The 13,943-nt window shown below is 32.4% G+C and overlaps 1 protein-coding gene across 1 annotated transcript; it reads left to right on the top strand.

Moving 5' to 3' along the window:
- The first annotated feature begins 1,997 nt into the window (after positions 1 to 1,997).
- Positions 1,998 to 11,609, top strand: LOC139493535 (solute carrier family 25 member 3-like). The gene is made up of 7 exons (XM_071282029.1): positions 1,998 to 2,106; positions 2,212 to 2,338; positions 4,220 to 4,524; positions 5,240 to 5,421; positions 6,769 to 6,941; positions 8,639 to 8,749; positions 11,065 to 11,609. Exons 2-7 carry the CDS (start codon positions 2,218 to 2,220, stop codon positions 11,217 to 11,219), a joined length of 1,047 nt encoding a protein of 348 aa, XP_071138130.1. The 5' UTR covers positions 1,998 to 2,106; positions 2,212 to 2,217; the 3' UTR covers positions 11,220 to 11,609.
- Positions 11,610 to 13,943: the final 2,334 nt, after the last annotated feature.

Genomic DNA, 13,943 nt, shown 5'->3' with positions numbered 1-13,943 from the left:
GCTGTTGTTCTCCGTGACCTGGGGCTGTTCAACTGTTTTTTTTATTAACCAAATCATTTGAATATGATGGACTCTTTTTGTGTATAATTTAAAAAAAATCTATATAGCTATTGCTCGTAATATTCTGACCGTAAGAGATGAAAGTTTTGACTTGTGTAGAAAATCTTCATATTTTACCATATTCACCCGGGAGAGGGAACTGGTCGAAATGTAGTTGGGATCAAGATTTTTTTTTCTGTAAGTGGAACTTGAAGAGGGGTTCAATTTTATCTCTAATGAACTTTTGAATTATATGAAGAGGGTGGTAAAGGGTTATTTTCGTGCAACGTGATCGCCGTTTTTTTATGTCACGTTCAACGTGTTTTACTTTTTTATTTGACGTTCAGTCGTGCAAGACGGGTGCCTCGTTCAACGTGTTCTGCTTATTTAATTTTACGTGCATCGTGATTTTCAAAGTCTTATTTTGCGTGCTCGGTATTTTTCAAATAAAATTCAAACACTTGGCAGGGATCGTCAAGAAATGTTTATACTAAATCGGGAATATCAACGTTCAAAGTGAAATTATGTCTTATTTCACGTTTTTTTTTCGTGCAAGCACCCCCCTTTGCCACCCTCTATGAAGTCACACTTTCTACATTTCATGTGTGTCAAAGGTTAGTATTTTGCATGTTAAAATTATGGTATGTATAACAGAGGGGGAAGGTCATATTTTTAAATGTTTAAGTTAAAGGGTTGGATAAATTAAAAAAAAACCACACAGACGTATATCTATCTAGATATGTCTCTGATATAAATAATGAAGTATTTATCCTCCCTTTTCAAATGTAAAAATGGCAAGTCCCAAGTTCCAGAATGTGCAAAGCTGTACTATGCAAAAAATTACCGATATGCTTTTTAGACCGGGATATTTTGGTATTTTTCACCACTGTTGAAGTGTTCACGAAAGAGTTAAGACCAGAGACATATATACACTTATGTGTATATGTTCCAGACCGTATGAGTATTTGGACCGTACGCGTACGGTCTGGACCGTATGCGTACTTTTTCAAAATACTCATACGGTCGGACCGTACGCGTACGGTCTGACTTATATTAAGAAGTTGGCAAAGTTAATTAGATGCATATAACAGATCAATATAACTTAATTCTCAAATTGATATAAAAAAGTTTAACTGTAATTGAAAAAAAACCACTTTTATATTTTATTGATTTAAAAAATTCACGCTAATTGAATCTGTTAATCTCTTGTATTTTTAGCATGTCGATCACTTAGTAAAGTAATTGAATTATGAACACTAAAATTGAAAATATTGGAAGTAAATATAATGTGGGAGGAATATTGTTTTAGAATATTTAGCAACTTTACGCAAAATGCAAATGCTAAGGAACATACACGAACTGCAAACATGTAAATGTAAAAAATATTAGTACGTTACTTGTGGTAGCAAGTGTAACATTGGTTGAGAGATCTTACCAAAATAAGGATCAAGATATATACAATTAAACAAATATTTAATTTCAATTGTTCATTTGTTCACTTTTTCCGTGTAATTGTAATAATATTAATTAGTAAACCTGAAAGTAAAGATTGTGATTAATGTTAATTTGTTTAAATTTAACCCATATGATCTAATAACATAATTATATAGTTAGCTGGTTAGCTCGTACTGGACCATACGCGTATACTCATACAGTCGGACCGTACGCGTATGGTCGGACCGTATGAGTATACGTATACGGTCCGGACCGTACGCGTACGGTCCAAATACTCATATGGTCTGGAACATATATATGTCTCTGGTTAGACGAACTGTAGACTTTTATATGTTGAGCATCGAATTATTTTACTTGAAGAATATATTGGATTCAACAACTTTATAAAATTATCTCCATTCACAAACGACACTCCCAACACTAAAATTGTTGAAAATTTTTATATAAATTATAATAATACATAGCAAAATCATCAATTATTTAACTTTTTTATGGATGCAACAGGGAACCAGACGATATCGTCACAATAGCACCGTCCAATCACAAATGTATGAAGAATTTAGCCCTGTTTGACCTTTTAATCAGTCCTTTCCGTCGCAACACGCCAGAACGGTAAGAGGACAAAACGCCGGTTGTCAATTTAAATCTTAACTGTAGTAAAACTTTGATCAAAATTTCAAACGACAAGTCTATATATAATATTCATGTATATTTCAGGTCAAAATGATGGAAGCAATCTCCAACGCGGTGAAAAACAACCCGTTCAGCAGCCCTTTCCATCAGGCTAAATGTGAAGGTTTCAAAGTGAACGAAACACGAACAATCGCCGCTGCATCTGCTAAAGGTAAAGCAAGGAAACACATTCTATAGGCGACATATATTGTATTTCATTAATTACCAATGACCTAAATCATCAAAATTGTAAAAGATCTTCATGATACAATTACATTTGCAATTTGGTCAGCTGTCAGATTCAAGGACACTCGTGATTTTGTTTAATTTATTTAGTTGCAAACTATATTTATGAATGAATGTTATAATAGAATATTTCTTTCACTTATGATAAACTGGAAGTAGTCATTGCCCAGTTAGAAACTTGAAATAACTATCTATCCAATGTATTTTAAAATTTTTATATGAAATAGTCATAGTCATAGATTATAAACTTTTTATTAAGGGATACTGATCCCTCACTTGAGGGTTCTTCCAATCCTAATAAGTTGTAATTACATGTCTGGTATATAATTTATATCCTAAATATATACATTTACAATGCAAATAAAATCAGAATACTTGGAATTATTGAAAATGCATATTGTGAAGGTCAACACGACAACAGTGGCAAAGTTATAGATAGTCACTTTTCTAAGGCAAAACGAAATAGAAAAGATATGTTTCCTGCCTTTGCATACATGTGACAGAGTTGTCAAGCTACAACTGGAGATTTGGAAATTTTCAGCTAGAGATTTTTTATCGACCTTTGTATCTATGTATGCAATGTTTTTTGTGTGTTTAAACTGCATATCTTCATTTTTTTGGTTAAAGGAACAATAATTTGATACCTTTAAACACCCACATATCCATTTTTACTTGATAAAAATAAAAGAGGGGTTTTCAAATTTTATTCATTATATATAATTCAAGATAAAGTGATCACCCATCATACATGGTTGGCAAAAAGTATCTCTTATCAAGCTACATTGTCAACTTGAGTACCATTACTGAACATGCTTGTACCAGAAGGTGTTAAATTGATAGAGTTGTAGGCTTGCTGTTTGTAGCTGTCTCCATAAGTTTGGTCCAGTCATTAGGGCAACCATGGTCAGCTTTGCATGAAGTGAAGTAACTTAAGTAAGCATGGTCTTTACCCTTGGTACTGGATCTGCACCATTTGAAATCAGATCTCCAGGCAGAGTTGAATTTGGCTAGATACTTGGTCTTCTTTTATTTGCTGCTGGGGTATTTGGTGATAAAAGAGGGACGAAAGATATCAAAGGGACAGTCAAACTCATAAATCTAAAACAAACTGACAATGCCATGTGATAAAATATGGATTGCATTTTGTCAAATTCTAAAATTTTAGAATAGTCCAAGACAACTATACTTATAAAGGTAAGGTATTCCATTGGCTTGGATAGAAAACGAGCTATAAATATCATATTTGAGTTGATTTCATTTGTCTTTGAGGTTCAGTAAATGTTCCATGTTCTCAACAACATCAAATAAATCATTGTTTATACAACTTGTACAATTAGTCAATTTAATCCTTAGTCAGTATTTCACTTGTAATCAACCAAGCTTGTGTCTTAAACTAGTTAGTTGATCACCAGGTACAAAAAATGTAATTGCCTATTATCTTCGATTTATTGTTGTGTATATATATACAGTTTAATTCTTAACACCTCAGGCTGATTTTAACTTTTTTACAACCTCATTTTACCTCCGAGACAAAAGGAAACTTCTGTTTTTCTCGGAATTTTCCCCTATCAATTTCTAGTTTCTCTGACTTTTTCTCTGTCCCTTTTGATTTTGTAAACAAAAACATGTATTGAAAATTTTACAAGGTTGACATTTTCAAAAAGCGGAAGATTCAAATTTTAACGGGAGGGAAGGAAGAGGGTCTGAAAAGGAAGAATCATATGTATGCCTTTGGCTTTGAAGTCTTGGCAGAAAAATGGAAGGTGTTTTGGGAAAATTCTCAAAATAACATTTGACTTTATTTCAGAGGAGACCAGCTGTGAATTTGGATCTAACAAGTACTATGCCTTATGTGGTTTTGGTGGTTTATTGAGTTGCGGCATAACACACACAGCTGTAGTGCCACTTGATTTGGTTAAATGTAGAATTCAAGTACAACCTGAAAAATATGGTGGTATCATCAAAGGCTTCAAAGTATCTATCAAAGAAGGAGGTGCTATGGAACTGACTAAAGGATGGGCTCCAACTTTAATTGGTTATTCAATGCAAGGAATTTGCAAATTTGGATTCTATGAAGTCTTCAAGATATTTTATGGAAACTTATTAGGAGAGGTATGAACAGAACTATGTACATGATTTTGTGAAGAATGTACAGTGGCTTTAAAAATTGAGAAAATTTAATATATTTAAAAACAATGAAGATTTCACATTGAATATTTATACACAATTTACAGTATACATGTACATTGACATTTATTATAAAATTATTGAACACAATTTACATTTGTTCTTACATTGTGAAATAAGGTGAAATGTAAGTTTGAAAAGGCAAAGGCAGGCCAATGCCCAAGGATCCAGAACACCTAGACACTTTATACATGTAAACGTATTTTGAAATACCATTTTAGCATATCATTTGTTTTTTTAATCAGTGAATACTACCAAATTATATGAATGTTGCTTCACCCATGACAATGCCAAAATTCCTACGCATCTTCCAGTTTATACTTATTGAATTAAAAAGAAAAGCATGCAATAGATTTACAAATATATAGAAAAGATCAAGGATACAACCACTAAATGCATACATTGTAGTTAAAGACACACTTTAACAGTGGTTATCACAGAAAACATTATTTATATGTTATAAATGGCAAAATGCACCTGTAGAACATGTGAAAAAAAAATGTACTTCAATTTTTGTTTAGAACAAATGATAGAAAAATGGATATAAATATTATAAGTATTTTTTTCATACATATATATTTCATTCATATAGATTTACATTTAAATCAAACACAAATATTTACTGCCTTATATTAAATAGGAAAATTGCTTTTTATGGAGAACATCATTATACCTGATATCCAGTGCATCAGCTGAATTCTTTGCTGACATTGCTCTATGTCCAATGGAAGCTTGTAAAGTCAGAATCCAAACACAGGCAGGCTGGAGTACAACACTGAGAGAAGGTTTCCCAAGGATATTAAAAGAAGAAGGAGTTAACGGGTTGGTTTGATAACTACGTACATACACAGTGATGTAGATTTAGATATTAAAAACACATCTGTTATCTTGTTGGATTTTTTAAAATTTAATGCTGAAACTTCTATCATGACTTTCAATTAGTTTGCAGCATCAGAAATGAATATTTGATAGGTTTACTCCAACACACATTTATGTATGCATGTTTTAAAGATGTATTGATATATTTGCATCCTATTCATATTTCAAATGACAAGTCCATTTTGCTATGAGAATGAAATAGCTTATCCCCGAATCATCAGAATGGTTCAAAAATAAAAATCTTGCAGAAAAATGAATAATAATGGAAACATAACTAAATGCAAATGGCTATTAACATAGATTTTTTTTCTTAAAAATTATTTACTTGCAACATTTCTACTCTTGAAATCTTGGATCTTTCAATTTTTTTATGCCCCACCTATGATAGTAGAGGGGCATTATGTTTTCTGGTCTGTGCATCCATTCGTCCGTCTGTGCGTCCGTTCGCTTCAGATTAAAGTTTTTGGTCAAGGTAGTTTTTGAAGAAGTTGAAGTCTAATCAACTTGAAACTTAGTACACATGTTCCCTATGATATGATCTTTCTAATTTTTATTCCAAATTAAAGTTTTGACCCCAATTTCACAGTCCACTGAACATAGAAAATGATAGTGCGAGCGGGGCATCCATGTACTTGGGACACATTCTTGTTTCAGTGATGATCTTTTGTCATCACTTGACAGCTGTTGCTGTTGTTTAAAAACGTTAAAAATACTTCTCTCTGAAACTACTGCATGCAGTCTTCACGATGAACTATTAAATCTACAGGCCTGGAGCTCAATTTTTGAAATTTTTTAGTTAGATTCTGTTGGCCTGTAGATATGATTTTTACAAGCCCCAGAGCAATTTTACAAGCCTGGGCTGCTGTTCAGCATGAAGACTGCTACTGGGTCAAATGTTATCAAACTTTATAAATGTTGCATAGGGTATCTTGTTTAAAAGTGTTATTTGGGGATTTGATCAATGAACAAATGGGTTGCTGTTTCTTAAAAAAGAACATACATGAAGGGTTAAAAAATGCAGTTTTGGGCATATATATCTCAAAAACCAAAAACAGTATTCTGATACATTTGTTCATTTTACTTGATATTGGAATGAATCTCAGAAAAAATAGTCATCACTGTGTACTTAAATATAATACATACTGTAAAATAATAAACTGTGAAAAAATAAGCAATACTGTAAAATAATAAACTGTGAAAAAATAAGCATTGTTAAACTTAACATGAGTAAAACCTCTATAAAAAATACTTTAAATATTGTATATATATGTATGTCTTCTTTTTATACAGATTTTACAAAGGACTGGTGCCTTTATGGTGCAGACAGATCCCATATACAATGATGAAATTTGCTTGTTTTGAGAGAACAGTAGAAGCCTTGTATAAATATGTAGTTCCCAAACCAAGAATTGAATGTAACAAGGCAGAACAACTCGCAGTCACCTTCACAGCTGGTTATATTGGTAAGGAAAAAGGGGGTTATAAATCAGTTTTAAGTGTAACAAGGCATTTAAAATATTAGTCTTTAAACATTTTTTTGGTCATATTAATGAGATGCACGTTATAGATTTAGTTTTTAGGATACTGTGAAAGTACTTTAATTCGTGGGTATCAATTTTCGTGGTTTGAGCAATATTTACATGTTCGTGGGTTTTTAAATTCGTGGATTTTAAGTTTAAATTTTTTTTTTAAAATTAAAGAATTTAAAAACGAAGGTTACAAAATAGTCTGGATTGAAGGAAATAGCAAAGTAAACATAGACCTGTGTAAATAATCGTAGTGATAACACTAATAACCCATGATAAAGTGATCAATAGATTAAAGACCATCAAAGGTGTTAAGTAGGCCATAAACATGTCACCTAAAGAAAACAGTTAAATAAACAAATGCAATAAACGTATCTTGAATTGTCAAATAATTCAAAATCAAGCCCGGCATGACAATATTATTTCCAATATGTACGAGAACTATGAGGATATAAAATAAACACTTTATCATACTAGCATATCAATACTGGAAATCTGACTTTCATCGATCAAAAATATTTTTTATGAGAATCAAAAGATCACAAGTTGTACAGTTTAGGTTATTAAAGATTAAATGGGTATAATCATGCATGTGGTTGTAGTCCTGTGACTGATATTAAAGTATTGTCAGATTTCGCGTTATTCAATAAATTCTGTAGATCATATCAGTAGTCAAACCTACCGGTGAGGATCTTTCCATGTCTTGATTTGGACAATAGTTGTTTTATTTCGTTGGAAACTTAAATTCGTGGATAAAGTCATCCACGAAAACCACGAAAATTGGTACCCCACGAATAAAAGTACTTTCACAGTACAATTTTTGGAGAAGTGACACTCAGTAGTCTGCTTTGAAAGTCCAGACAAATTGGTCCAAAAGGGAAATGAAAAAGTTCAATCAATTCAAATTCACTAAACCTTAGTTACCTAAGCGATTTCTTATGAGTGGGACATATTTAGCACAATATGTACAATAGATTATATAACATTTGTACTATAATATTAAAATTCTTGAATTTGAAAGTGAATATAACTATAATGTGGTCTGTCTTGTCACTCTTGTGGCAATATTGAAAATCATATTATCTCATAACACATTACACACAACACATACATGTATAAATGCTGAAAATTCTAAAGGGCAGCATGAAATACAATACAAATGTTGACTCATTTAATACAAGATTGAATAAAAGTCTTGTACAATTTACATGTTTCACAAAATACTACAATTGGAGAATGTAAATGCAGAAATTTTTGCATGCATTACTTAATAATATTAGTATCACCAGTTATCTCTGTATGCTTGGACATTCTTGCATTAAATGCTCACCAAAGCAAATAGAATTAAGGGAACTTAGTGAATATAATATTCATGATAGTTCCTAAACAGACATTGCGATATTTTACAATGGCAATCCCTGCATTTTGTCACAAGTTGAATTCAAAATCAACAGTTCAGCTATAAATACTTTCCTGTAAGTGATTTGTATGTCGTAAACAGAAGTTCTGTTTGCAAGGCAATTTTTTTTTAATTTAATCAAGAGTTATCTCCCATTTAGAAAGACTATTAATTCTTTCTTTAAACGGTTGTATTAATATAGTTTGTTTTTAACTGTTTATTTTTTTTGTTTCAGCTGGAGTATTCTGTGCTATTGTGTCTCATCCTGCTGACACCATTGTATCCAAACTCAACCAGGCTAAGGGCAGTAACTTTATGGATATTGCTAAGGATCTGGGATTCATGGGTGAGTTTAATTTCTGTGATAAGAAAACAATTTCTCATCTAACATTACATGTAAAAAACAAAGTCATATTACAATCATAAAATGAGACAAAAGGAAAATACAATGTGATAGTGATAGGTACATACTGAGAGGGAAAACACTTTGTTAGTATTAGATTGTTTGCATGATAGGGCTATTCCAGAAAAAAATGTAGGGGGGTTGGGGGGTTGGAAGGCACATTATATTAATAATACATGGGTGATGGGTATCAGAGCAACTTTTCACACTATAATGCACTATAATTCTCAATTACAATTGTCTGGGTGGCGGGTGCTGACAAAAACTGCCTTCCAACCCCCCCCCATACATTTTTTTCTGGAATAGCCCATAGTTATAGTACAGTCGACTCTCGTTATCTCGAAGTCAGCTGGACCAGAGAAATATTTCGAGATACACATAGTTCGACTCAAACGAAAACCGGAAGTTTGACAGAACAAGGGACACAACTCTTGCTTAGCTTGGTAAAGCTAAAATAAATCCGGTTGAATATTGGAAGGGGATCGATATTCTGGTATCAGATCGATGTACTTGTATGTCAAGGTCTTTCATTATTATAATAACATTATTTTTACTTTTTCAATTGTTTCAGTTACAACCTTTTCCTATGGCTTTTATCCGAGAGAGGAATTTCCAATCGATAGTTCCGTAATTCAGGTCGTTTATAGTTGACAAAATTGTTTATTCTCGGATACAAGAGACTTTAGGAAATTTAGATTTCTCTTCATTTGTTTTATCTCACTCTTTCTTTTCAAAAGAACATATAATAAGATTGAAGACGCCGATTGAGTAGTTTTAAGGTGATCATCAACGGAATTCATAATCCTTACTTTATACACACCCAAGCTCATTAGTGTAAATCACTATATAAATAACACATAGCTGAGAGGGTGATAGAGCAGATTGGTACCCCGAGAAAACATTGTCAACCGCGGCGAAGCCAAGGTTGACAATGCTTTTTCAAGGGGTACCAATCTGCTCTATCACCCTCTCAGCTATGTGTTATTTAATTTATTATACTGAACGTCCTACCATTTTTGTCTTTTACAGATAAATTTTATTTCAAAAGGATTTTCTATGACGTCACGTACATAACAACGTTACGAGTATTAGAAATAAACAACAAGATGTTGTTTTTTTTTATTTTGACAGTTAAATAATAAAATTTGATCCAAAACGTCAAACTTAAGCATTGTATTCAACTACTTGATGTAAATTCAATCCATTGTCCTTTAAATTGTCGATTTTTGATTGGTTGAGACGAGAGGGTAACATTCAAAAAAATTGTCACCCTCTCAGCTATGTGATAGAGTAAAATGACACCCTCGTATTAGCCAATCAAAATATGGCATTTTAACGTGAAATATAATAAAATTAATTGTTTTGTAAACATTTTAAATACTATAAAAGATAATCTTAGGTAAACACTTCGTGGAAATAGCATGTCATTAATCAATACAGTGGTCATTGAATGGAAATTTAATTACACATGTATTGTCAGATAAACTCTTTAATCCATTTAAATGCCGAAGGTCATGTTTTGACATATGTGTACTAGTTCGAGATAAATAATGAATTTTTAATGCTTTTGTTAACCTTGGGATCCCGGATCGTAAATTTAGTTCGACTCAACCGAAATTTCGACTCATCCAATTTCGACTCATCAGGAGTCGAATTACATACATTTACATGGAACAAAGTTCGGGACCACGTGAAAACTTCGACTCATCCGAAATTTCGAGTCAACCGAGTTCGAGACAACGAGAGTTAACTGTATGTGCAGCTTTGTTACAATTTTACAAATATAGATATTTATTAGAATAAAAAAGTTCCAATCATGTTCACCTATAAAACCTCTTTAAATAACACAATGCACACAAAAAAACTGCAGAATTTTATGGCCAGTGATAAAAATATAGCATATCCTTACTCCAATACACTAATTCTCAACAGAATTAACATGTTTCAGTAGAGGATGTAAAATTTAATTGCAAGTTGGTAAAGTATAATTTTTTTTTAATAAATAAAATTGAGAATTGAAAAAGGGAATTCGCCAAAGAGACAACATCTTGACCAAAGAGCAGAAAACAGCCATAGGCCACCAATGGGTTTTCAATACAGCGAGAAAATCCTGTACCCAACATGTTTTTTGGGATCTCAACCCTCCCCCTGTACCTGTAGCCAATGTAAAAATAAAAAACACACAGCAATATACACAGTAAAACTCGGTTCAAAAGAAGTCTTGAGTCTGATATCATTTTTTTTAAATTTTATTTTAGGAATGTGGAAGGGCTTATTCCCCAGAATCATCATGATTGGTACACTAACAGCACTACAGTGGTTCATCTATGATTCTGTTAAGGTATACTTCAGACTTCCACGTCCACCACCACCAGAGATGCCAGAATCACTGAAGCGTAAAATGGGAGTTTAATGACAATGTTTACCTAGGAATATTTATAAATTGAACAATAGATGGCTAATTTTTTACAAAGTATTTTTTATATTTGACCATCAAAAAATACTTTGAAAATTTCATTGACGTTTACATTCAATCACATGTGCAAACACTAACTCGTTTGATATATATTGTTTTGATAATTTATCAGTGTGACCTTGACTGCTCATCAAAGAGGGGGTGGAAATCCCATGTCAAATGTGATAGTTTTTGGTAGTTGTTCAAACTGTTATTTTTTTTTGTTACACTGACAGATCTGATCAGCTATTAAACATTTTGTTGGCATGTCATAATTTCCAGGAATCATTTTAGTGAGAAGACTTATTTGCAAAAAAATGAGTGAATAAAAAAGAAAAAAATGCAGAATTTATATTTTATTGCCTTGCCAGCAACAATAGTTATGGAAGGGTGACTTGAATATCTGTTGTCCTGAATGGCATAATCAACAATTCTTATCCCTTTCAAACTGAAATGATCCTTTTAGCACCACAGATCTGTTAAATTAAATAAGAAGTTAATATAAAAAATTTAACTTTCCAAGTCATGTAACCTGACACTACAGAGGTGTTTTCTGCAATTTTTATTATGTCCCCGCTGTAGCAGTCTGAATTTTGGTTGTGTAACTTTAATGCCCCTAAACGAATGGAAAAATTACCTAAATGTTTTGTTTCCCCTTCTTTAACTTTAGTTTGCATCAACCAAAATGTTATGAAACATGTACAAAAAGCTAATTACCACAACTAATTAGCCCAAATGTGGCACTTAAAAGTTGTGTTAAAACACCAACAATCAATCAATCAATCTCCTTTAAAAAAATTGCTGAATTGTTGTATTTTGCCTCAACCAAATGTTATGAAACTAAGTATAAACAATACTTTTTATACACCCGTTTATGAGACGTATTATAGTATACTGTTGATCCTCTGTCTTTCCGTCTGTCGTCAACATGTAGGACATTAACTCAAAAACGCTTCAACCAATATGCATGAAACTTTGGTGAATTGTTTATATATATTGACATGAGCTCCCTTTCGATTTTTATGAATTTTAGATTTTACATTTCTGAGTTATGGGGTTTTATTCATTTAAAAAGGGGGTATTTTCCAGTTTTTGGACAATAATTCAAAAATACTTTCAGCAGATCTCATGAAACTTTGGTGAATTATTTATAACTATTGATATAATCTACCATATGGATTTTCATAAATTTCGAAAATGACATTGAGAAGAAATTAGACTTTGTTTATAGATTTACTTAAGTTTTGCGCAACAGTACAGTGTAATGCACAACAGCAAGATATCTTTAATTGAATATAAATTCATTCATATAACTGAACCATATATAGATATTTCAAGTTCTTTGATTACATTTATTCAGAAACCTGTAATATGTCAAATATTTAATTGCAATCCAAATTCCGACCTGTATCAAGTTTGAATATTGTGTCCATATTTGATCAGTTGAACCTCTGTAGTTGTTTCCAGCTGCGCCCAGCGAAGCAGTTTATTACATCAAACTACAGATCAAGTACAAATTTTAGTAGGGTCATTTTTACTGTTCTTCAGTTATGTCCCTTTATATGATATGAAAACGAGGGCATCATCTGTGTTCCATTGACACACATTGTTTATTTGTTAAAACAAGGAAGAGAAGGTATACAGTCTTGTTTCACTGTTTCATGGTCACTTAAGTCAAAAAAGGTTTAGAAAAATTCATCTGAAGAATTCAAAAACTGTTCACAAGGTGAAATAGATGAAACTGCAGCTAGTTATCAGCATCAATTACTTCAGCAGGGTAAAGGTGATGACAGTGACCGCTTCATAAATTTGGGTGATTCAAACATTAGTTTAGTTATATTTATTATACGACCGCAAACATTAAAAAAATTTTGGTCGTATATTGATATCACGTTGGCGTCGTCGTCTGCGTTGTCGTCGTCCGAATACTTTTAGTTTTCGCACTCTAACTTGAGTAAAAGTGAATAGAAATCTATGAAATTTTAACACAATGTTAATGACCACAAAAGGAAGGTTTGGGTTGATTTTGGGAGTTTTGGTCCCAACAGTTTAGGAATTAGGGGCCAAAAAGGGCCCAAAAAAGCATTTTCTTGGTTTTCGCATTATAACTTTAGTTAAAGTAAATAGAAATCTACGAAATTTTGACACAAGGTTTATGACCACCAAAGGAAGGTTGGGATTGATTTTTGGAGTTTTGGTTCCAACAGTTTAGGAATAAGGGGCCAAAAAGGGGCCCAAATAAGCATTATTCTTGGTTTTTGCACCATAACTTTAGTATAAGAAAATAGAAATCTATGATATTTAAACACAAGGTTTATGACCACAAAAGGAAGGTTGGGTTTGATTTTGGGAGTTTTGGTCCCAACAGTTTAGGAATAAGGGGCCCAAATAAGCATTATTCTTGGTTTTTGCACCATAACTTTAGTATAAGAAAATAGAAATCTATGATATTTAAACACAATGTTTATGACCACAAAAGGAAGGTTGGGTTTGATTTTGGGAGTTTTGGTCCCAACAGTTTAGGAATAAGGGGCCCAAAGGGTCCAAAATTGAACTTTGCTTGATTTCATCAAAAATTGAATAATTGGGGTTCTTTGATATGCCAAATCTAACTGTATGTAGATTCTTAATTGGTTTTCAAATTGGTCTACATTAAGGTCTACATTAAAGTCCAAAGGCTCC

This window comes from Mytilus edulis, chromosome 1, assembly GCF_963676685.1.
Source record: "Mytilus edulis chromosome 1, xbMytEdul2.2, whole genome shotgun sequence".
In the NCBI taxonomy this organism is placed as follows: domain Eukaryota; kingdom Metazoa; phylum Mollusca; class Bivalvia; order Mytilida; family Mytilidae; genus Mytilus; species Mytilus edulis.
Note: the sequence above shows the minus strand (reverse complement) of the source record. Positions and strands in the feature narration are given on the sequence as shown.